Source organism: Moschus berezovskii, chromosome 24 (genome assembly GCF_049115385.1).
Source record: "Moschus berezovskii isolate FMDL1 chromosome 24, NW_MosBer_1.0, whole genome shotgun sequence".
Classification (NCBI taxonomy): Eukaryota; Metazoa; Chordata; class Mammalia; order Artiodactyla; family Moschidae; genus Moschus; species Moschus berezovskii.
The window spans coordinates 51,277,925-51,304,016 of record NC_142483.1 but is presented as its reverse complement, the minus strand read 5'-3'; the positions used below and the strand labels follow the sequence as shown (position 1 = coordinate 51,304,016).

The window sequence follows — 26,092 nt, the reverse complement described above, 5'->3', positions numbered from 1 at the left end:
CCAAGGAGACAATTTATGGTGTTTTACCCTTTTGAGGGGAGAGAGAAGCAAATCCAGGAACCCACAGGTGGAAGAGGAGGTTTGGAGCTGTTACCTGGGGAGGCAGACTCTTCATCCACTCGTCTTTCTTCTACCCCAGGCTTTCCATCCTACACTGAGGTGGTAGGTTTCCTCTCTGATAAGGAAGATAATTTATATTAGCAGATTCAGATAATGCATTAATTTTTCCCTTTTTGGCCACTCACATTACTCCTTATAAATCTATTTGGATTGTTAAATTTGGTAAGAACAGGAACTGAGTGATTATAGAGTGGGGTTCATGAAAAGTCACTCCTGGTCAAGGATAATTTTTTAAAATTAAAATCATTTTAATGTCAGAATTTTAATTTGAATCACTAATGAATGAGAGAACCAGAACACTTTCACATCTGATTCAAAGGAAAATTCACACAGCACCCACATGTGGGCAATTAGGAGAGCTGATGTGAACCTACAAATAGGTTCTAAAGTAGATAATATTCACAGGGTAGTCATTGACTGCTTTCTGCCACTAACTTTCACTAACTTTCACTAACGTTTCTCGGGGTAAGGCTCATTTGCATTATTGCAGAGATGTGCCGTAGCTCAAAGACACCGAAAGAGGGAGGTGACCAAGAAGGGGGCCCCAGACAGCACCCCAGATCAATCATCAGCTTTGCCTATTTCAGAGTCCACCAAATTGTCCCTGACAGCCCCTTGCCTTCTTTCAACTGATCTGTGAGGTTCTAGCAAGCAGCATTTTGCAAAGGAGAGAACGATGGTTAGGATGGTTAAACCACGTGTTACATTCCGTATGAATCTCCAGGAGAACATTATTAAAATAGAGACTCCTGGGTTACACCCACACTGGAGACTCAATTCCCACTTGGAAATCTGTATGGTTAAATATTCCCTTAGACTCTGGTAATCTGCCAGGTTTGAGAACAACTGTGACTTAACTGATTTCTCTTGAGATGAACAGTGGGCCAGCGGCCGACCCAAATGGGATGCAGGTTTCTGATCCTTAGCCAGTGCTCAATACACTGGTCAGCACTGGGGCTTTGGCCTGTGGTTTATTTGGTAACGTCCTTCACTCTGTAAGGTTTTATAAATCCTCCATAAAATAAGAAAAGGAGAGCCCTCGAGACAGTGTTAGACAAAATAAGACTTGGTGTCTCGTTTCCATTCTCTTAAGTACATTACTGCTTGGCAAATGCATCAACTTAATTAAAACTAAATGTAATTCTAATGCACCAATTTGATTTAAAAATAATCTTCACAGTCACCAGGACATCAAAATGCAATTAAGGGCTATTTGAGGAAAGACTCTGATGCATATTATGCTCTGACGCTGTGCTATGTCAAGAAACCCAGATCTTCCCGAATATCACTAATGTGTTTAGCAGCCTCTCTCTCACTCAAATGCCTTTTTCAATTAGGTTCTGGAGAGCATGATCTGTGACAGTTCAGGAACATTTACCAAATCTCATCCAAATGGCCCTTTAGCTGAATGCTTTCTCTCTGAGCTGGTCTCTGGACTTGAGAAGGCTCAGGCAAGTCTTCTGGACGCCAAGCTTAAGACAAAATCACACTGCAGAGTTCAGGAGTTCCTTGTTCCCTAACCATATGCTAAGATTTTAAAGGCTCCGGACCAGGATAATGGAAATCAAGAAAAGGGTCTAGGGGAAAATTCAGCAATAGATCTGAAACTAATGGAGTAGTTTGGCTGGCTCCTTTTCTGTTCCCCTTGAGGCTTCTCTGGTGGCTCAGATGGTAAAGAAACCACCTGCAAAGCAGGAGACATGGGTTTGATCCCTGGTTTGGGAAGATCCCCTTGAGAAGGGAATGACAACCCACTCCAGTATTTTTGCCTGGAGAATCCCATGAACAGAGGAGCCTGGCAGGCTATAGTCCATGGGATCGCAAAGAGTTGGACACGACTGAATGACTTTCACTTTTACTTTTCTGTTCCCCTTGGCTTGAGTTTCTCCTGGAGATTTGTTTGGCCTGAGTAAGAGTGGTTGATGTAAGCTTGATTTGGGGTTCTTTTTGCCTAATGAATGGGAAACTGTAAGAAATTTTTTAAAATCCCCAAATAGTTGCAGAGTAAAATGGGCAGTTCTAAGGAGTTTCACAAAGTTTGAGTGGTACAAGAGGCAGCATGATTTAGTGGACTTAGTGGTGGAATCAAACCCTCTTAGGGAGAAAGTCTCTCTTGATCTTCTTCCTTGTGTGTAATTGCTACTAGTCTCCCCCACTTCATTCAGCGAACTTTGCTGTCCCCCCGGGCTCTGGGTAGGACAGCATCTCCCGTGAAGTCAGCTACATGGGCAGTAGATTCCTCCCTCCACCCTGAGCCTGCCACAACTTTGTGGTTGCTACCTGGAGTCAAGGGCAAGAGAGAAGGGGCTTGGGGATGTGAAGAGAGAGAAACTTTTCCAAAGCTCTGAATTACATCAAAGGTTAGTTTTTGAAGCCACTTAAGAGATCAAAGGTTATTATATTAAGCAGTTGTCCCTGTGAAACCTAAGGGGACACTAAATTTCCTCATTTCCCAGTGAAAAATTAAATTTTTAGAAGGAAATTAGAGTTTTTAAGCCTTTATTGTATGTCATTCACAATGCTGGAGGCTTCCACATAGGTCTTCTCATTTAATTCACATGGCAACTTTGCATTGTCAATACATGGTCAGTCTCAACTGTATTGAGATGGGGATATAGATACCTTGGAATATGTATTTATGTGAATATCACTGAGGTAGCTCAGTCTCAAAGAAGCATGTTTGTTTGGAATTTTTCTTTAGGGTTAATTCCATACATGTCTCTGCCCCTCGAGTGTATTTCTTCTCATTTAGCAGTGATACTGTTAAGTTACCAGTTGAGATCACCAACATCTTGAGGGCAGTAACTATGTCTTAACAACCATAATAACCACCATCTCTAGTGGTTCATGGGGTCGCTAAGAGTCAGACACGACTGAGCGACTGAACTGAACTGAACTTGTGGGCTTATCTAAATGTGTTTCTCAAGTACTAACTCATTTAATCATTGAAAAAGTAAGGAATGTACTATTATTATCTTCACCTGACAGTTAAGATGACTGATGCTTTGAAGCATCTTTTTATCCTGAGTACACACCTAAGACCTAACATGTGACCTCATTAAAAGGGTGTCACTGTCTCCAACCATAGGAATCTGTGTTCTATGTGGGGACCGGAGACAGGCTGGATGGGGGCCTTGAGACAGCTCACAGTTGACCCTCTGGGAGCCCCCACCCATGAAAGACTCAACCGTCTTCATAACTTAACCTTGCAGAAGAGTTCCCTGTAGATGGCTGGGCTTGCCTGCACCATTCATGTGCTCTGTGAACATTGTGCCCTCACAGCCCCTGAAACCACTGTACCTGGGTGAGGGCTAGATGGGTTGCTGTGTCCAAGTGGAAAACCAAGTGAGGGAAGCAGAGGACTGCTGGAAACAACCCCAGACAGCAATCGTCCAGCTCACATGCACATACACATATCATTTCAGTTCAGTTCAGTCGCTCAGTCGTGTCCAGCTCTTTGCGACCCCATGAATCACAGCACGCCAGGCCTCCCTGTCCATCACCATCTCCCGGAGTTCACTCAAACTCATGTCCATCGAGTCAGTGATGCCATCCAGCCATCTCATTCTCTGTCGTCCCCTTCTCCTCCCACCCCCAATCCTTCCCAGCATCAGAGTCTTTTCTAGTGAGTCAACTCTTCGCATGAGGTGGCCAAAGTATTGCAGTTTCAGCTTTAGCATCAGTCCTTCCAATGAACACCCAGGATTGATCTCCTTTAGAATGGACTGGTTGGATCTCCTTGCAGTCCAAGGGACTTTCAAGAGTCTTCTCCAACATACACATATACACACTCACAAATAAACTGTCCTCCTCACCACAAAGCCATGATTCTGTAGTTAGCTTTGTTACTTTATTCCTATCCCTGTGGATAGCCCACAGTTCCCTCAGAATTTTAAGATGTTCCATGAACCATGATATAGGCAACCTGAAAGTCTTCCTCAAGGTTTAAGACCCATTTTACTGAACAAAAGAAAAGGCCAGCTGCGGTGTTCTGATCTCTCCACTCCAAATTGGATTGTTTCTGAAGTGTATTGTACATTTTATCAATGTATATAATTCTCCAATACTTTGGCCACCTGATGCAAAGAGTCAACTCACTGGAAAAGACCCTGATGCTGGGAAAGATTGAAGGCAGGAGGAGAAGGGGACAACAGAGGATGAGATGGCTGGATGGCATCTCCAACTCAATGAACATGAGTTTAAGCAAACTCCAGGAGATGGTGAAGGACAGGGAAATCTGGCGTGCTGCAGTCCATAGGGTTGCAAAGAATTGGACATGAGTGAGTAACTGAACAAAAACAACAACATAATTTTGGGTTACAGTGCAGCAGAATTTCTACCTGAACTTAGGATGTTCTGATTGATTGATGAAGCAAAAGAAACAGGAAGATCCCCTGGAGGAGGGCATGGCTACCCACTCCAGTATTATTGCCTGGAGAATCCCACGGACAGAGGACCCTGGTGGGCTATGGTCCATAGAGTCACAAAGAGTCAGACATGACTGAGCGACTTAGCATGCACAAACTTTCTTAAGTATTTGGGAGCCAGATGAGTTCATCTTCCATGAACTGTATAGTCCATGGGGTCAGAGTCCGACACAACTAAGCAACTTTTACTAGTTCATCTCTAAGATTTGGAAATATAGAGTTAAATTATAAAATCTATATATAATGGATCAGAATATAAAGTCACCTAAAAGAAAGAAAATAGCTGATAGACCAGAGCAGGACATTCTACTAACAGAGTGTGATAACACAAAATAAGAAAGAATTATTTCATGGAAAGGGCTTCAGTCAACACAGATGCATAAAACAGCTGGAGGCAGAGAGTCACACCCTGGCAGTGTCCATCCTAAGAACAACCCAGGGAAGGAGAATTTTAAGCCGTAGGCCTCCATTCTACCAAGATCCATGGCAAGGCTCTGCCTCAGGAGAGCAGATGGGCAGATATCGGGGACCAGCCTCGATATGACCCAGGGTATCCTCGGGATGAACGGCGTCGGCGTCAGAGAGAGAGAGAAAGAGAGAGACAGGGGCTGATGATTCCTTGGTTTACGCTGGAAACCAATAAAACCCCAGCACGGAGCTTGCTCTGTTTACGTAGGCCGCAGGCGCCCTCTCGAATCACTTGAGGCACCCCACCAGGGCACCCCCTCGAGTGGGTCTTAGAAGCCCAGGCAGATAAGTAAACTCAGAGGGCCCAGCGCTCCAAGGATCTCAACCAGAAAAAGGAGAATAGAGAAAAGGATGGAAAAAGAGAAAGAACGACACGGGGAGACCAAGCTTCAGTGAGCAAGGCCCAAAACTTTATTTTCCAGTGTTGCTTTTATACCCTAAGTTATGCGCATAAGAAACAAAGAAAGGAAGGTATAGATTCACACCAAAATCACGTGGGGTCAGCAGTCTTGACCCTTGTCAGGATCAGGGCTTATTTTTGTATATCTCGTGATAAAAGTTTTTAGGTGGTTTACATCATCTTCTGGCCAGGGGGCCTGCTAACAGTTTATGGCCCTCTCTCCTAACAATAGGTTAGTTAGCAAGTAAAAGACTTTTCTTTTAAGGTGACTTTCCTAAAGTTAGGTGTTAGACACATAACAAAGTTACATTCCCATAAGGCACCGGTGTAGTGAGCTGCAAGAAAGGAACTTATTAACTTAAGATCTGATGTGGTTAAGTCAAAGGATTAATATATTTCCAAGGATACAATAGATAGAGGAAACTGCAGCAAGCATTGATTTAACAATGAAATCTTTTCTAGTACTATTCTAGTGATTTTAACTTCTTCAACAGATTCCTGTATTTTAGGAGCCCGGACAAACTTGTCATGCAAGTTAGAAAGCTATCAGAGGGGCTTGGATTGGAACACTCCTATTAAGCCGAGGAGAACTTTTAAACTACAGCTCTGAATTAATGTTTTCAGAGAAAGGTGGTTGGGGGGAAGCCCCCGTAAGTATTAGAGGACTTGGTAAGAGGCGTAAGATAGTAAAGCAGTCAGATTCCGGTTTTCTTTGGGGTAGATGCTCAGGTAAGTCCAGGGGGCTCCTCGAGTCCTGATTAGCCTTTGCCCATCAGGCCTCTTCCCCAGTTGACCTTTGCCACGGGTAGAATTTTCCTCGCTGGCTCCCGGCAGGCAGAATGTTGACCTAGCTCTTTGATGGCAGCACCTGGCTCTCTGACACCACAGGAAGGGGAAGAGGACTAAGATGAGAACAGGTTAGAAGAGAACCCACAGTTGAGAGAGAAGTGTTTGGTGCGGCCACACAGGACCACACTGGTGACTGGGGAGTCGGGGTAACAGCAGCTGGAGCTGTAGGGGCAGCTTACATGTGGTCAGCAGCTGGGTTAGTGAGGTTTCCCAGGCTCCCCACGGGTTAGCTAATTTGAATAATGTCCCAGGCTCCAGTCACAGAGGCTGTCCTGAGCTGTCTGGAACCCGCGCCAGGGCAGTCAAGGATGAGGCTGGTACATAGTGCCCCAGAGCATTCAAGCCCCAAAAGGGAGGTGGTGTGGGTTGTAAATTTAATCAGTTGTCTAAGAGGAACTGATCAGTCCCTAGACAGTTTCAAAGTGGGTCAACGCATTTTTTTTAATAAATTAAAAATATTATATTACACAGCATGATTTTACCTTACATGCCTGCTCAGATCAACTGCCCAGAGCCCTGAGTGGGAAAGGATCTAAGGGGGGCTCAATGGGAAAGAATGCTGAGATTGCTTGGGGGTGTCAGGCAGAGGCAAGAGGGCAGCAGAAGCCCCACAAGCCACATATGTACCAACCCAGATACTAGAGAGTTGTTGTTTTAGGTTCAAGTACCACCCTAAAGCAAAACCTTCCCAAAATGAAAAACACATTAGCTGTCTCTGCCTCATGATTAGAGTGTTTAAGTCATATTAGTAGGAATCACTCATTCTTTATGCATCCTGTTTATTTCCCTGATAGCCCTGAAGACAATTTGCAATTATATATTTATTAGTTATGCATACACATTCTATATTTATTATTTATGAAATGTTTAATTATGCATTTGCTTATTTATTATCCATCTTTCTCACTAGAATATTAGCTCCCATGAGGCCTTTACTCACCAAAGTATACCCAATGCCTAGTAAAATCATCCTTTCAGAGTCAGTGGTCTAGAATATTTGTGGAATGAGCAGGTAAACAGAACAGCAAAGGATAAAGGGATGAATGTAATTCTCCTCACTCACCAAGCAATTTTCAGATACTGGCAGTGTTCTTTCCTAAGACAGAATCCCCATCACGCTGTTGGGATATCTGATCTTTCTCATAAAATTATAGCTTGTATTCCAGTCAGAGCTATATTCTAATGTGTGGTTTATTTCACATGGGTCATGGGCTCAGGGACTGTCTACCTCTGGGCATGGCCAAGATTGACCATCTAGACCAGAAAAATAGATGTTGGAGGGACTTCCCTGGTGATCCAGTGGCTGATTCCACATTCTGCAGTGCAGGGGGACCCAAGTTCAATCCCTGTCAGAGAGCTAGACCCCATGTGCTTCAGCTAAGAGTTTGCATGCTGCAACTAAGACCTGGTACAGTCAAATAAATAAATACATATTTTTTTTAAAAAAAATAGAGGTTGGATTCAGGCAGCACTGTTTTACACCCAGGGAAAGATGCCTCTTCCAATCTTGATCCCGTACTTATAATTTCTGCCAGACCATCAGCAAATCCACTCTAGCTGATGCTAACACACAGTTTCTCAGGTTACTAGGTTAAATAAAATCTGCTGGAGCTGGAAGGATGTTTCAACATTGACTTTCATCCTTGCTGCTTAATTAAACCCCTCACCTGGGAAAAGAGTGATTTTCACCCTCCTCGCTTTCTATGGCATCAGCATGGAACTGTGACTGTTGAAATACCAAAATGCCAGTTGTGTTTAATGCTTCAGGTGTAACAAGGCTGTTATATTTGGAATCCCCTACGAAGATAGATATTAACTGAGAATTGCAAATGACAGCAGAGAAGATTGAACCAGAATAGCAAAGGGAGCACACAAATCTGCTTCCCTTCTTGCTCCAATCCCTTAAAGTATGAGAAACATATTTTTCTAAGAGTATCTCCGTAATAGTACTAGAAAATAAGAAAAACACTATCAGAGACCCCCAAATCTTGGGAATTTCTTAGGAGACTACAGCAAATAGAGAACAAGGAAGATGACCAGAGTCCAAAGACTGCTCAGAGAGAAACATCTATGTAAGAGCATATTCAAACAGACACTGATCTCACAAATGAGCATGCGGGTGTCCCAGTGGCTGAATCGCATTAACGGCCCCAATTCTTCACTGTCCTTGTATCCATGCTCTTTGCCGTGAGACTTTACAATTCCTTTCACCAGAGTTGCCTTGAGGCAGAATGACAGTGTGTCAGTTCTGAGCCTACGCATTAGGAGCCTTACGTGTTTTTCACATCTCCATTTGCTGCCCTGGCAATGCCATGAATGTACAAACTGGCCTTCTTGGGTATGAGAAACACGGAATAAGGCAAAATCACCCCAGTCATCCCAGCCAGCACCCAAGAATGTCAGTGAACCTTTGAGATTTGGGGATTGTTTGTTACACAGCATTATCACAGCAGTATATAACTGATAGAGAGTCCCAACAGTGTTTGTTCATAACCCATTATTACTACTTAGAATGAACAATAGGCAGCAGTGGTGTTTGACTCTAGAATTAAACCATCCCCTGTGCTCTAAGAAAGGGAACCCGTGCCCAGGGAAGTGTGCCCCTGTATGATTCAAAAGACTAGAAAAGAAGAATTGGAGGTAGTTTTGGACCTCCAGAGCTTGTAGAGAGTGGTAGGGAAGGAAAAGGCAGCTTTACTTGGAGGAAAATAAATGAACCTTCTTCTTCCCAGGGTTAAGAAAGCCGCCCTTGTTTTTGCCATTGGGGTGGTGGTGGGAGTCCCCAAACTGCTTCTCTACTATACTCTCAAGCATCCAAAGATGAGATGCATCAACTAACACACCCTGCTGTCTTAAGCAGAGCTTGAAATTAGTCCTCACACGTTGCAGACACAGATGTATTTGATAGTGGAGAATCACCCAGAGATTTATACCCTGTGCTTTCAGTTATGAATATAAAGAAATAGCCAAGAAACACCGGTACAGGGCAAAATCCCTTGACATGAAGGAAAAGTAAAGTAATAAGGTAAACTGTGCTTCCATTGCAGGGGGCATGGATTCAATCCCTGCTCAGGGAACTAAGATCCCAAATGCTGCTCAGCGCAACCAAAAAAAGAAGGAATAAGACAAGAACAATATAACTAATCCTAATGGAAACAAATTTAATAAAGGGAAGAAATATTGTTTTTAATATCTAATGATACCCTCAGCAACATCCATCATGCTATTCCGTCCATAAGATAAAGTTGACAAATGTGAAAGGAGACATTCAGAAAATGATAAAGAACTCTTGGAAATTAAGTTTTCCCTAAAACCCTAGGTACTGTAATAAATATTACAAGAGATAAGCCCATACACAAACTAAGCAATTAGGAAGATTAAATTGAGAAAAATTTTAGACTAGATTTCTAGTTAAAGACAGAAAATGTGTAGGAAAGACAAAAGATATCGATGATTGATCTAGAAAGTCCAGGAAAAAAGAAGAAAGAAAATGACCGGGAGAAAACAGTGAAAAAATAGTGGACAAGATTTTCCCAAGTTGAAAAATAATATGAGTCTTCAAATAGTAAAAGTGCCATTGGGTGCTGAGTAGAAGGAATAAAAGACACACACACACACACACACACAGAGGTGGTGTGAAAATCAAACTAGAGACGGCAAATAATCCCCGTATCTACAATGCCCATAGCAAAAACATCATAGAAGTCTTCAGTTAAACCCAAGTAATTCCTAATGAAGGATATAACATGCACACACACACAAGTCTAAAACAAACTTCCTGATTATACCAACATATAAAAAGTGACAGACAAGGGAGATGGAAATTAAGTAAAAATGGTTTCAAGAAGGTACTGAGAAGATGCAGCTAATAATAAAGACAATGCCTCGTGCTAGATGTCAATAGAAGACAAAAGAAACAGCAAATACACCTACATATCTCTGTATAAATGTCCGTGTGTGGGAAAGAGTCCAGAAGGAGACACAAGAAACTATGAATAGTGGTCACCTCTGGACAGTGGGAGGAGGATTACGGGGCAGAATGTGAAAAAACTCCAGCTTTCATATTTTAGACTTCCACATTTTAGAGTTTTTTACAATGCAGAGATGATCATCTGTGTATAAAAATAAAGATTTTTTTTAATACAGCACAGAAATTACACTTACATTCAGCCTCTAACAAGCTATTTTCATGGGTGGGAAGAACAGGTAAAAATCATTTTTATTTTAGTATTATTTGGGTGAGTGAAAAGCTACCACTTCTGACTTGAAAATACCATCTTTTCTTTTTCATCCCCTCTACCCCCCACCCAACTCATTCATTCTTCATTTTAGGCCAGGAGACATGATTACTCTTCTAGAGGACTCTAATGAAGACTGGTGGAAAGTAAGTATTTCTTTTTCTTTAAGAAAAATCATTTGGTAACTATAATTACCATGAATGCTACAATTATGGCTGCATGCCTCTTTTTTCCTTTCAGGGGAAAATTCAAGACAGAATTGGCTTCTTTCCAGCCAACTTTGTTCAGAGAGTACACCAAAATGAGAAGATTTTTAGATGTGTTAGAACCTTCATTGGGTGTAAGGAACAGGGGCAGATAACACTGAAAGAGAATCAGGTGAGTAAAGCCCACCAGCGCACACGGAGGGTGACCAAAATAGAGTAATATCATTTGACAAATAGCAATAAATCTGAATGAGTAGAGTCACGTGAGTATATTCACTTTGAGAAAAGATATTCTTTGTCCAATGATATTGTGTGTGTGTGTGTTTTAATCACTCAGTCGTGTCTGACTCTTTGCAACCTCATGGACTTCTCCAGGCAAGAATACTGGAGTGGTTTGCCTTTCCCTTCTCCAGGGGATCATCCCAACCCTGGGATCGAACCCAGGTCTCCCACATTGCAGGCAGATTCTTTACCATCTGAGCCACCAGGGAAGCCTGATATTAGTGTAGCAGGATCTAAACAGGCAAAACCAAAATGTTAGGAAGCTCAGTTGCCTTCCCTGGGAACCAAGCATATAGCTTATATAAAACTTACAAAGCTTATATATCTATTGCGTTGGCTACAAATTTCCTTTTGTTTTTAAGTAAAAATAAAAGACATTTTTTATTTTCACCAAGAGCTTTATTGAGCAACGTATTCACCATTTTGTTCCACTACCTTAACTGCAGAGCATCCTCCAGCGTGAAATCGCTAGCATGAAACTTCTCAAACCACTTTTGACACATTCAACGAGTCACAGCACCTTCTCCATACCCTGCACAAATCTTTTTTTTGCTTCAGTTGCATTTTTACCCTTCTTGAAATAATAAAGCATAATAAAAATGTCGCTTCTTCCTTCTGTCTTCAATATTAAAATAACTACACAAAAACTCACTAATTTTGATAAGTTTTTTTAATGCATGCTAATATGATAGATGTCACAATACAATCTAACAGAATTGTTTCAAGTGAAGTTGAAGACAACTAAGTGCTACTAGAGCCATCTTATAGAAAAAAATCCAACGAACCTTTTGGCCAACCCAATATATTTTATTTGTTGAAGTTTTACACATGCCCTATAAATGAGGAAACAATGGCTCACAGAGGTGATGTTCCTTGCTAGGGGGCAAAAACCTGGCATGTGGCCAGGCTGGAACTTAAAGATAGATCTGCAAGCTTCAAGTCAATGCCTTCCACTGAGCCATGTGCCCTGCATGATGTGGAACAAACTCAGAATGTGAAGTGCCTTTTGCATAGTCAATTTCCAGGGAAGTCAAGTGTCCTAGGATCAGAAGGACCCTTGGGAACAAATTCTTGCTCATACAGAAGCCACAGAAGCCTTAGTGAGTCATTCTTGATTCCAGGCAATGGAATCACCCACATCAGACTGAGACCCCATCTCTAATGCCATACACACCCCACAAAGCAAGCGGTCACTTTTCCCATCTGGATTCCATGTCAATGTCTCAAACTTCTCCAAGATTACTCAACTGTATCCTTCCTGTTACAAAATCTGGAAAGTATTCTGAATGAAATACATCCAGGAAGGATGTTCATCTTTATTGGCAAAGCATTATTACCTAATTTTGCTAGCTTGTTTGAGTTTTCTTCTCAGAATAATCTTGTGCTTCCCCATTTGAGATTAAACATTATTTTATATTACTAAAATACAAATAGAGGTTCCCTGGTAGCTCACAGGGTAAAGAATCTGCCTGCAATGCAGGAGACCCGGGTTTGATCCCTGGGTTGGGGAAATCCCCTGGAGAAGGGAATGGCAAGAAACCAACCAGAAGGCAAGATAAAATGTGCTTAAGTTGATCAATTTCCAGAAGTGGAACAGCTGCTCAATCAATGACTTCTGCCAATCCCTGGACCAATCCCTCCAATCCCCAATTTTTTTTCTGGAAATGAGCTCATATATGTGTGTTCCACTCTTATGGTTGAATTGACAACCTGCTGGGGCAGGGAAGAGACAAACAACCCAGCATCTTTAATGAGACATGTTCAAGACTCAGCACAGCATTTCAGCTTGAACCTGGAACCACATGGATCTGCCCATAATTGTAGGAAAATGCTATATAACCTCTGATAGTTGTCTAGCCTGATATTTCTAAGGGGTGGCCTTTGCACCATCTGAATCAGAATAACCTGGGAGCTTGTTGAAAATGCTGATTTCTACATCACCCCAGATCTGCTGAAGCAGAAACCTTCAGGGCAAAGGCAGGGAATTAGTCTTTTTACAGACTTCCCTGGTGTTCTGATCAAAGCTAAAATTCGAGAATGACCTCCATTTCCTTCTCACTTTTGTGTCCTCTAGTAGTTCTGTGACAACTGAAGGCATTTTTATTTCCAGTTACATGTGCGTCAGCAAAATGCACTGAGGTGTCTTTGCTTCTACACAGACTCTCTGTTTTCAGTCTTTGTCATCAATGAGGCAAGCAATTTTTGGAAAATATCAGCCCCCTGAAAGAAAATTACATTTAAAAAAATCAATTATTGAGAAAAAATTTAAATTTATCTCCACTTTAGTGTCTTAAACTATTTTAGGTGTAAATGTTTGAAACTTGCTTATTGATTGAGGGGAATTCACTGTAGTAGCAAAAGCACAGGTTCCAGTGTCATACAGAAATGGTCTACACCCTGTGTGATTCTGGCAAAATCACCTCTGAATGTCAGTATTCTCGTCTGTAAGATCGGCACAGCAATGTCTACCTCTTGGCATGGAGATGAGAGTCACGTCTGTCACCTGTGTAAAGTGTCCTCACAGTGCCCAGCCACCACAGATCAGAGCTGAGCAGAGTCATTACCCCTGCTGCCTAAATGGGACATCCGTCTGCAGCGGCCAAGGCCTCCCAAAATTACCTAATAAACATCAGAAAGCTTCCCTGGTTGCTCAGGGGTGAAGAAACTGCCTGCAGTGCAAGAGATGCAGGTCCAACCCCTGGATCGAGATGATCCCTTGGAGGAGGAAATGGCAACCCACTCCAGTATTATTCCTGCCTAGGAAATTTCATGGACGTCTGGCAGGCTACAGTCCATGGGGTCCCAAAAGAGTCAGACACAACTTTAGCAACTAAAACAATAGCAGCAAACATCAGAAAATAGCATGCTATTTATAAGTCTAAAATATAAAGAGACAAATGGTCATTAGCAGGGAGATAGAAAAGAAATTTGATTCTGAAAACAAATGTAACACATCTCTGTGATTAAATCACTTTTCTGCCTCTGGGGTTCATTTGTCTTACAATTATTACATTATTGTCTCCACAGAACTTTTGCTACAAATAGAATTAAGTTATCTTTTTGTCAAGAACATATCTAGAGTTTGCACTGACACAAAAGTAGGTTTTCCTCATTTTTGAAATTTAAAAACTATCTTTATGAGATCAACTTAAATACCACAAAACTATTTTTTAATTCATCCATGATTCCATCATCCCTGGAGAACTATTTTAATTGATTCTTATGTTCTATAAAAGCATTTTCATGAATAAATCGTTTTTAGATTATAAAACCAAAATGCATTTATTGTGGAGAAAATTTGAAAAATACCCCCCAAAATTATAGAGAAGAAAATCAAGGTAGTTCAACCATCAAGCAATGATCAACATAAATACCTTTGTGTTATTTCCCACCAAATTTTTCATATTTTGATATCATATTCTATTTAGTTTCCCAACTTTTATTAACTTAGTTATTAAATGTTTATCAAAACACAGGTTTTTGCAATTATAAAACATATCATCATATAGATCAGACATTGGGAAACCAAACTCTGCATCAGTCTGGCCCTGTTTTTAAAACAAAGTTTATTAGAACATTGCTGCACTCATTCATTACATATTGCTTATGGCTGCTTTCATACTGCAGCAGCTAAGTTGAGTTATTGCAATGGAGACCACAAAGCCTGAAAGTATTTACTATTTAGTCCTTTACAGAAAAAGTTTACCAGCTGTACAAGATGTACAGATGTAAAAGAAAGTATTTAATATTCCTCTGTGACTGGATATTCAGAATTTTTAAAAAAACTATTATGGATAACTGCAACGAACACCTCTAAATCTAAGTTTTTTTCCATGACTCTGATTCCTTCTTTAGGAAATACTTTAGAATTTACAGGAAAACTAATAAATCATTTTTCCAGTTCTTGATACATACTGCCTCCCAAAAGTTTATGCCAGTTTTCACCCACATTAGCTATTTATGAGAATATTCAGGTTACAACATCCTTACCAGAACTGAATATTACTGTTTATTACATATTTGTATATCATACAAGCGATATCTGTCATTTTTAGAAGTGAGTAATGATTGCCGGGAGAAATATCAATAACCTCAGACATGCAGATGACACCACCCTTATGGCAGAAAGTGAAGAGGAACTCAAAAGCCTCTTGATGAAAGTGAAAGAGGAGAGTGAAAAGTTTGGCTTGAAGCTCAACATTCAGAAAACGAAGATCATGGCATCTGGTCCCATCACTTCATGGGAAATAGATGGGGAAACAGTAGAAACAGTGTCAGACTTTATTTTGGGGGGCTCCAAAGTCACTGCAGATGCTGATTGCACCCAGGAAATTAAAAGATGCTTACTCCTTGGAAGGAAAGTTATGACCAACCTAGATAGCATATTAAAAAGCAGAAACATTACTTTGCCAACCAAGGTCCATCTAATCAAGGCTATGGTTTTTCCTGTGGTCATGTATGGATGTGAGAGTTGGACTGTGAAGAAGGCTGATCGCCGAAGAATTGATGCTTTTGAACTGTGGTGCTGGAGAAGACTCTTGAGAGTCCCTTGGACTGCAAGGAGATCCAACCAGTCCATTCTAAACGAGATCAATCCTGGGTGTTCATTGGAAGGACTGATGCTGAAGCTGAAACTCCAATACCTTGGCCACCTCATGCGAAGAGTTGACTCACTGGAAAAGAGTTTGATGCTAGGAGGGATTGGAGGTGGGAGGAGAAGGGGCCAACAGAGGATGAGATGGCTGGATGGCATCACCGACTCAATGGACATGAGTTTGAGTGAACTCCGGGAGTTGGTGATGGACAGGGAGGCCTGGCATGCTGTGATTCATGGGGTCGCAAAGAGTCGGACACAACTGAGCGACTGAACTGAACTGAATATTTCATGTTAACCCTTATTTCCTGGATGGTTAGGGAAGTTGAAATGTTATCATGTATGTATTGGGCATTTGTATTTCTTTTTTAAAAGGAATTTGTTTTTATTTTCGCTGTGACAGGTCTTTGTTGCTATGTGGTGGCCACTCTCTAGTTGCGGGCTTCTAGTTGGGCTTCTCATTGTAGTGGCTTCTCTTGTTGCGGAGCACTGGTTCCAGGGCGCTCAGGCTTCAGTAGCTGTGGCATGTAGACTCAGTAGTTTCAGTTTGCAGACTCTAGAGTGTGTTCAGTAGTTGAGGTACACAGGCTTAGTTGTCCAGCGGCATATGGAATCATCTCAGACTAGAGATTGAACCAATGTCCCCTGCATTGCAAGGCAGATTTCTAACCATTGGACCACCAGAGAAGCCCCTGTATTTCTTTATGAATCATGTTTATGTACTTTCTTATGCTACTGAAAAAGTTTTCTGCCTTAAAACTATTGACACCTGATCTGCCATGCGTGGCCAACATTTCCCCCAGTTTGTCATTTGCCTTTTAATCTTAATGCTTCTTCCTTCAGGAGCTTATTAAGTCTTCGGTTGAATCATCTGTTTTACTGTTTTGTCCTGATGGTTTTAATCTCTTTATTGCTTCCCACTTATCACTTCACTTCTTCTTCGGAGAATGTTTCAAGATAGTCCCCCACTTCATTTCAATTTTCTGAAGTTTTTATTCAGACTTTGATCACTCCTGACATTGATTTTAATTTAGTGTTTATTTCCTCATAGTGTTTTCTCCTCAGTCAGCCCTCTTTCCTCTGCAGCAGGTTTTCTTTAAGTTAAGGATCTTGAGATGTAGTTTATCCAGGTAAACCTAATGTAACCACAGGGAGTCTTATAAGAGACAGTTGGGTCAGAGTCAGAGGAGATGACAATGGAAGTAGAGAGGAAGAAAGAGGAATTTGAAGATGCTGTGCTGCTGGTCTCGAAGATAAAGGAAGGGACCATGAGCCAAGGAATGCAGGTGGCCTCAAGAAGCTGAAGGCAAGGAAATAAATTCTCACTTAGAGCCTCTGGAGAGAACACAGCCCTGCCAGTACCCTGATTTGGGGACTCTGCTCTCCAGAACTGCAAGATAATAAATTTGTGTTGTTTTAGTTTACCAAATTTGTAGCACAGTAAGTCCCCTACATAGGAACCTTGAAGCTGCAAACTTTCAAAGATGTGAACGTGTGTTCACATGTCCAGTCGTGTCTGGTGTGCATTGTCTGTGTGTGCATCCTCTACGAGCAGCTGTGCTTTCGTGTACTTTACACGTGGTCCTGTATAGAGTACAGTAAGACAGTATCTTTATTTCAAACCCGGGATGTCCAGAAACACGTGTAAAAGCAGTGGTGATGTGGCTGATACTGCTGAGGAACTGAAGGAATCCACGCCACAGGAAAGCGACAAGGGGGCTTTCCTTATCTGAGGAGGCACTGTTAGCTTTTGACAGGCAGGACCCGAACATAGAATGGTCCCCGAAGGTTGAAACAGCTGTTCAGAATGCAGTCCAGTGCTACCGTGTCATCTATGATGAGGAGAAAAGAACTACTTCCCAGACATCGCTGGATCATTCTTTTCAAGAGGGTAGATAGAATTGAATCCAGCAAGGAACCAGAACCTTTGCCATCAATGTCAGGTGTGAGCAAAATTGCAGCTGCCCTCCGTCTCCTATTGCTAGTGATCCTTCAGCTCCACCAACTCCCCCCGTCTCCCCCTCCTCTAGTCGATAACTCCCCCAGCCGCTGTACTGTCCTGCTGTACTTTTCAAGGTACTGTCCTGTAAAAATGTCTCCTTTATTTTTTGTGGTTCTTTTTTATGTGTTATTTGTATGGGAAGCATTGGGTTGGCCCAAAAGTTCCTTTTGTTTTTTTCATAAGTTGGCTCTAGCAGTGCTTAGTTGTCTTTCATTTCACTCAAAACAATTTTGTTAGATTGTATAGTGTGACATCTGTCATGTCAGCATGCATTTAAAAAAAATTAAAATTGGTGAATTTTTGTGTCGCGTTTTTATACTGAAGATGGAAGTAAAAAAGCAACATTATCAGCATATTATGCTTTATTATTTCAAGAAAGATAAAAACACAACTGAAATGCAGAAAAAGATTTGTGCACTGTATGGAGAAGATGCTGTGACTGATCAGAAGTGCCAGAAGTGGTTTGCAAAGTTTCGTCCTCGAGATACCTCGCTAGACAATGCTCCGCCGTCAGGTAGACCAGTTGCAGTTGATAGTGATCAGATTGAGACATTAATTGAGAACAGTCAACGTTACACCACTTGGGAGGTAGCCAACATACACAAAATATCCAGATCGAGCTTTGAAAATCATTTGCACCAGCTTGGTTATGTTCATCACTTTGATATTTGGGTTCCACATAAGTTAAGTGAAAAAAAACCTTCTGACCGTATTTCCACATACAATTCTCTTCTTAAACGTAACAAAAATGTTCCATTAACAAATTGTGATGAGCAGTGAAGTGGATACTGTACAATAATGTAGAATGGAAGAGATAGTGAACTACCACCAACCACAACTGAGGCTGCTCTTCATTCAAAGAAGGTGATGTTTTATATATGGTGGATTGGAAGAGACTCCTCTGTTATGGGCTCCTCCAAGAAAAAGAAACAATTAAGTCCAAGTACTGCTCCCAGTTAGACAAAATGAAAGCAGCACTCGATGAAAAGCATCTGAAATTCGTCAACAGAAAACTCAGTCTCCCAACAGGATGATGCAAGACTGCATGTTTCTTTGATAACCAGGCAAAAACTGTTACAGCGTGGCTGGAAAGTTCTGATTCATCTGCTGTATTCACAAGACACTGCACCTTCAGATGTCTATTTATTTCAGTCTTTATAAGATTCTCTTAATGGAAGAAAAGTCCAGTTCATGAAAAGACTGTGAAAGGCACCTGGAATAGTTCTTTGCTCAAAAAGATAAAAAGTTTTGGGAAGATGGAGGCAGAAGGTGTGGAACAAAATGGTGAATATATTGTTTAATAAAGTTCTTGGTGAAAATGAAAACTGTCTTTTATTTTTACTTAAAAACTGAAGGTATATTTTATCTAACCCAATATTATAAACCTTTTACAGTATGGTATATATAACTGACTGTGTTAGTTGGGTAACTTGGCTAACTTTGTTGGACTTATGAACAACTTGGGCTTACAGACATGTCTCGGAATGGAACTGGTTTGTATTTAGGGGACTTACTGCAGTTTGTTACAGCAACCACAGGAAACCAATCTAGATTTGTATCATGTGCAAAAGCAACTTGGCAGATGCAATTCTGTTACAGGTTATGGACCCTGTGGCGGGGGTAGCCTGGACTGTCTAAATTGGCCAAATCTAATCACTTGGGTCCTTAAAGGCAGTGAAATGTAGCTTCTGGGAGCCAGAGAGATGCAGCCAAAGAGGGTAGAAGAGAGATGAGGCAGAAGGGTAGGTCAGAGGGAGATTAAATGTGGGAAGGACTCAGCCCACCCTTGCTGGATGAAGATGTAGGAAGGGGCCTCAAGTCAGGGAATTCAAGTGGCCTCTAGAAACTGAGAATGACCCTGAGCTGGCAGCCAGCAAGGAAACTGGGACCTCAGGCCTACAACTACAAGTAACTAAATTCAGCAACAACCTAAATGAGCCTGGGACTGGATTCTCTAGTAGAGAAACAGGAGAGAAGAAAAGGGAAGGGGACCTACTGACTCCTTGATATTGGCCTTGTGAGACCCAGATCAGAGAAAATTTAGCCAAGCCCACCAGATGTAGGACTTAGAAAACTGAGACACCAGACTGTTGCAGTGTTTTGTGTTGTTTTGGTAGCCCCAATATTTTTTAATTTTATTTTTTAAATTAATTTTTATTGGAGTATAGTTGCTTTACAATGCCGTCTTAATTTCTACTGTACCACAAAGTGAGTCAGCTGTATGTATACATATTAGATTGCGTTGTTGAAAGCCACTGAGTTCATGGTAATTTGTTAGGACAGCAGTAGTAAACCAATACATATCTCAAGTCACGAAACTCCAATTGAGTCGACCTCCAAAGGTATGTTTTACTAAGATAATAAGAGATCTGGATACAGGGCAGTTCTTGGATTTGTCATTCAGCAGTTTGACCCCAGGATCAAGGATCTAGATTCCTCCATCCCTCTGTTGTGCTAACGTTGAAATGTTAGCCACCTCCCCTAGTGGTCACAGAGGGTTGCAGGCCCTCCAAGAATCCTTGCCAGAAGAAAGAGATTTTCTTCCCAGTGCATTTCTTATAAGAAGAAAATAAATCTTCCCAGAAGTTTCCAAGCAGATAGTCCTTCCTGTTTCATTGGCTAGAATGAGTCCCTTGGGAACCACTAGGAGACTCGCTGGCACAGAGGACAGAAACACATTTGGGCCAGCTAGGATTTGTCTGAGTCCTGCAGGCTACAGATGAACAACACAACAGAAGTCCCCACTCTGCTGTGTGGGCTGAGGGCAGTGATGACTGTTAATGTCAACCAAGCACGTCTGCGGCATCTTTTAGTCTGGTAGATTTATCCTTAGTCCAGCAGCACAGCTTGCTCCTGTCATCAGTTGAGCTCACCTCCAAAGGTCTTAGAGAAATTTCAGCTTCTGGAATGGTTGTCAGTCTGAGTGTTCAGTATTTCAACACCTCTTTTCCACCTCCAGTTCCCCATCTTTTCCCAGGTGTTTTGAGAGGAAGACGGAAATCCAAGAGTGCTAGGCAAGAAATCTTTTGAGATAATATGACTGTTCATCTGCTCTAAGTGGCAGCATATTTAAATGTTAATGAGCTTGGAGGCAGGACTTCCCAGGTGGCTCAGAGGTAAAGAATCCACCTGCAATGCCCAAGACGCAGGAGACATGGGTTCGATCCCTGGGTTGGGAAGATCCCCTGGAGGAAGGCGTGGCAACCCACTCCAGTATTCTCGCCAGGAAAATACCATGGATAGAAGAGCCTGGCAGGCTACAGTCCATAGGGTTGCAAAGAGTCTAACACAGGACTGAAGTGACTGAGCACGCACGCACACACTAGCTTGAAGGCACTGCATAGGGGAAACCTTATTAGCATATGTGCTCTCAGAAGTGAGTTAGACTGTAGGACTTTAGCCAGACAGGCCCAACATGGGATGGAGCCAAGGGGGGCACTTAACCCACAGGTAGGAGATTTCTGAAACATGAATCAGACACCAGTCCATGGTGTGCCCCAAGCGTCAGGAGTCACACATCAAGCTCTCTAAGTATCCTGATATGTAACTGTAAAGCTCCTTATTCTGTGTCAAAGAAGAGCCCACTCTGTTGGTTTCTGTTGGTGCCCTGTCTGCATCTCCTTCACTAGATGGGGGCACCGTCTTCTAGTTGCTGTGTCAATGACTAACAACTCAGCTGCCCTTTCTCCAGCAAATCCCCCAGAGAACTGCCTCCCAGAGAGGTTATGCTTCTCACTCTGCAGTGATACCTAATATCTAACATGTGGTCCAAATTGCCAGACCCCTTGCTTCTAAGGGGGTCAATGACACAGTTAAAACTCTGGAGCTTGCTGTGGGGTCAGGCTGAGGTTCACGTCCAGCTGAGCCCACAAGCTTTCCAGCTCCTTCTCTTGCCCCATCCTGTTTCCCTCACTTCCCACCTCCCCAGAGCACTCCCACAGCAGGTCACTTGCACAAGGGTTCTTATCTCAGGCTCTCTTCCTAGGGAATTCAACCTAAGACACAACCCACCACCCTTGGGAGCAAGTTCAACAGGAGGAACTCACAACAGCCCTTTGAAACCACTTCTCACTTACAGCTGGAACATACCCACCCTTCCATTCCATTTGCTCAATTGTGTCCAACTCTGTGACCCCATGGACTATACAGTCCAGGGAATTCTCCAGGCCAGAATACTGGAGTGGGTAGCTGTTCCCTTCTCCAGGGGATCTTCCCAACCCAGGGATTGAACCCAGGTCTCCTGCACTGCAGGCAGACTCTTTACCAGTTGAGCCACAAGGGAGGGCCTTACATGCCCTTCAATGTCATGTGAATAACAAAGTACCCAAGTGGATATTAACCACCTCCTTTTAAAGTCTAGTGTAGGTGATCCTCTCTGAAATATACAAGAAATGAGTGTGTGTGTGATGAGTCATGTCCAACTCTTTGTACCTCCATGGAGTGTTGCTTGCCAGGCTCCTCTGTACATGGGATTCTCCAGGCAAGAATACTGGAATGGGTTGCCATTTCTTGTCCAGGGGATCTTCCCAACCCAGGGATCAAATCCACGTTTCTTGTGTCTCGTGCATTAGCAAGCAGATTTTTTGCCACTGTGCCACATGAGAAGCCCCAAAGTATGCAAGATATTAACTTCTGTTTGTTTGGGACCAGGAATGAAATAGCTTCCTTTGACTTCCTGATATTTTACGTATAAACTTCCAGGTATATGACAGGAGCCCTCTAAATGGTGGCTGTTATTTTGGATTATAAAATAATGCATCAAGGACTCATTGTGTGGCGCATGCTAAACTCTGTGCTAAACGTTATCTCATTCTGTCCTTCTGGGGTCTCTCAACAGGAACACTTGAGAAGGGAGCACAGAATCATCACCTCCAGTCCTGCTTTACTGATTCTCGTTCATAAAGCTGAATCTCAGAAAATATTCAATGCCTGGATCTAGTTCCAAACCCAGGGTGGTGCCTAATTTCTTATCAAATATTTTTCTGTCCAAGCCACAGTTTCCCTAAACCAGTCCCTCTTTTCCAATTTGGTGTCCGCTGACCTCAGCCAGCAGTGATACAAGCCACGGGTTTTGGCTTCTTTCCTATTCACACGTCTTTTTTTCTCCTTCCTTTTATTCAGATCTGCGTGGCTTCTGAAGAAGAACAAGACGGCTTTATCCGAGTGCTCAGTGGAAAGAAGAGAGGCCTGGTCCCCCTCGATGTTCTAGAAAACATCTGATTGCTGGCCCCTCCTTTTGAAGTCGGCAAGCCCTGGGGTGATGCCTCATCTCACACTGTGTTAACCCAGAGGAGCTGCCGCGCTGACCAGCTACCCAGGAAACAGTGAGACGAGACTCAAGGGTCTGAGACTGTGGGGGAACAGCCTCAAAGCAGGGGGCCCATGGCACAGCACGTCCAGGCAGCCCAAGGTGGGGGTGAGGCTGAAAGCTGCGGCTTGTGGAGCCAAGTGCAGTACCCAGCAGATGGTAACCACTGTTGTCCCCCAGAACTCAGCTCCCTCCCCGTCCATGTGGTGCAAGTTAACCCGCTCCAGTCTGTGGGGTGGCCCCAGGGTGAGGCTCGGATCCACGTAGCCAAGTGTGATTCTGGTTCCAGACCTTTGTCCCCAGTACCCAGCAGTCAGCATCGTCACGTGTGAGAGCCCTGCAGTCTTTCTGCAGAGCAGCACGAAGCCCTACTCCCTAACCCCTAACATGCCAGTGCTCCCCACGGACCCCCACCCCCACTTTACAATCCAGCCAAATCTTCTGTCCTCAGAGTACATCCTGGTGGTGTGTGTTAAGGTATGAGGGCTAAGCTGATGTGGCAGCAACTCGAAGACCTGATCTGCCCCGGAATTGCTGTCAGGCAGTCCCTCCTGCCACTCTCATTACCAGACGAAGCATGGAGATGGTGGGTCAAGTGGGGGAAGGTAGGGCAGAGAGCTTATTTATTGACGACTATACAGACCTTTCCTTTCAATGATGAAATCCTTTCCCCGAGGAGGTGGAGCTGGGGACGTGAATGTGGCAGAAAGTCTCCATGAGAGCTTCATCTTCATTTGCCATCTGCTGTATTGGGGGCAGTTCTCCCTCCTGTCATCCCGTAGGACTCCCTTTTGGAGGTTGAGCCCAACTTATTGGGAACCGGAATCACGGAGGAGAAACAGAAACAGCATCTTAGGAGAAAAGTAGCCAGATTGGAATCCATTCTTCTTGAGGGCAGGATATTTTGCCCCAGCAGATGTAAAATGGAATGTAATCCATAATGCTTCATCCCTCTGCAAGCAGAGGCACTTGGTCCCATTTAGCATCAACTAGAGGAGTCCCTCTTACTCTGTATGTACTACTGTTTACAAGAACGCAATATACTGTGATGCCTTCCTCCTCCAGCCTCCTCCTAGCATTCAGACTCACATCTTATTAATACAGTTAAACTTCAGTTCACAGTGACCTTGGAATCAATGTCAGTTTGGTTTATTTTGTTACAGAGCAATAAAGTCATTAGAACAATTGGTTTTAAAAAGACTTAAGTGGATGCATCCTGTGCATGTAAACGTTATTTCCCAAACCAAAGCACCGTTTGTCTCCATTTATTTCTTTTTTTACTGCTCAGTGTGAAGTTAGGAGCTGAGACAGGATGGCTGCTGCTCCCACAGTAGTTTGGATGCCTTACTCTCGTTTTAAAGCCAGCATCCAGAATGTCCTCCCTCTCTGATACAATGTGAAAACTGAGTGTGCAGAGTCAAGACGGATTCTTCGAGAGCCAGGATGGATAACATGACTGCCAGTCCACTGAAGGGAATAAATAAAATGCTCTCTGCCTTTTAATCCCATCTAATAAAGACAACACAGTGGCTGGAATGAGCACAGAAAACATGTGTCCTGATCTCTTCTTTCTAGTGGAACACCCGCTGAAGCTTTGGGGTACAGTTTTGTCACATCCTCAATTCAGTTCAGTTGCTCAGTCGTGTCCAACTCTTTGAGACCCCAATGACTGCAGCACACCAGGCTTCCCTGTCCATCACCAACTCCCAGAGCTTACTCAAACTCATGTCCATCAAGTTGGTGGTACCACCCAACCATCTCATCCTCTATCGTCCCTTCCTCCCACCTTCAGTCTTTCCCAGCATCAGGGTCTTTTCCAATGAGTGAGTTCTTCTCATCAGGTGGCCAAAGTATTGGCGTTTTCAGCTTCAGGATCAGTCCTTCCAATGAATATTCAGTACTGATTTCCTTTAGGATGGACTGGTTGGATCTCCTTGCAGTTCAGGGGACTCTCAAGAGTCTTCTCTAACACCACAGTTCAAAAGCATCAATTCTTTGGTGCTCAGCTTTCTTTATAGTCCAATTCTCACATCCATACGTGACTCCTGGAAAAACAATAGCCTTGACTAGACAGACCTTTGTTGGCAAAGTAATGTCTCTGCTTTTTTTTTTTTTTTTAACATGCTGTCTAGGTTGGTCATAGCTTTTCTTCCAAGGAACACCAGGGTCTTTTCTCATGAGTCAGTTCTTCGTATCAGGTGGCCAAAGTATTGCAGCATCAGCTTCAGCATCTATTCTTCCAATAAATATTCATGGTTGATCTCTGCTTCCTGATAGTCTTGCCTTTGTGTAGTTCCCCTCCCACACTGTCAGGGCTGGTCTTCTGTGGCCAATAGAATGCAGCAGAAGTGATCCTATGTGACAACCATAACTAGGTCAGAAAAGTCCCTGAAGCTTCTGCCTTGATCTCTTAGATCTCTACCCCCGGGAACCCTGAGCCACTGTATAACTTTATCTACTCTGAGGTCATGATCCCGGAGAGACCCAGTGTGAGACCGCACATTACTGCAGCAGCAAACAACCCAGACATCACAGAGTGGCAGTCATCAGGCTGAGCTCTGCCCATATGTAAGATTTATGAACAAGATAAAGATGTTTTAAAGTCATTAGATTTGGGAGTGATTTGTTATACACATATAGATAACTGGAATGGGGACTTTATCATTCAAGCCAGCGTTAGAAAGGAGGAAAAAACTTTCTGCACAATGTGGCCTGTAAGTTTTTGCAAACATCAAGTATTGGCAGTGTCAACTAAAAAAAGATGTACAACTTGAGAGTTGTAAGTTTTATTTGGGGCAAAATAAGGCCTGGGAAGCAGCCTCTCAGATAGCTCTGAGAGACTGCTCCAAAGCGGCAGTGGGGGAAAGACAATATATAAGGTTTTGGTGAAGGGGGAGTTCAATATCATGAAGCACTCATTTTACAAAAGGCTTTTTGTTAGTCATGAGGATCTAATGTCACCATGAAGGGATTTAGTGCTTCTCTAGATATGAGGAGATGCCAGGATTGAGATAATAAAATCTGTCCCTAAAAACACCCAACTATCTAAAGAGCTGTCCCACCAGATTCCCTGGAGCAGAGAGTGCCTCACTCCATCCTGAACTCCCTCAGGGGGTGTGGAAGGTCAGCAGCCATAGCAGCTCGGGGTTCAATCTCCGTAGAGGCATCTGACAGATGCCTTTGTTGTTGGCAATGCTC

The 26,092-nt window shown here is 42.8% G+C and overlaps 1 protein-coding gene across 2 annotated transcripts in view; it reads left to right on the top strand.

The window, feature by feature from the left end:
- STAC (SH3 and cysteine rich domain) overlaps positions 1-25,778 on the top strand; it is a 123,585-nt gene extending 97,807 nt beyond the window's left edge. For both annotated transcript variants that reach the window (XM_055414678.2, XM_055414677.2), the window contains exons 9-11: positions 10,597-10,648; positions 10,743-10,880; positions 22,708-25,778. In XM_055414678.2, coding sequence (XP_055270653.2) covers positions 10,597-10,648; positions 10,743-10,880; positions 22,708-22,806 — 289 coding nt within the window. In that variant the 3' untranslated portion in view covers positions 22,807-25,778. The remainder of the gene's footprint in view (positions 1-10,596; positions 10,649-10,742; positions 10,881-22,707) is intronic.
- The last annotated feature ends 314 nt before the right edge of the window (positions 25,779-26,092 follow it).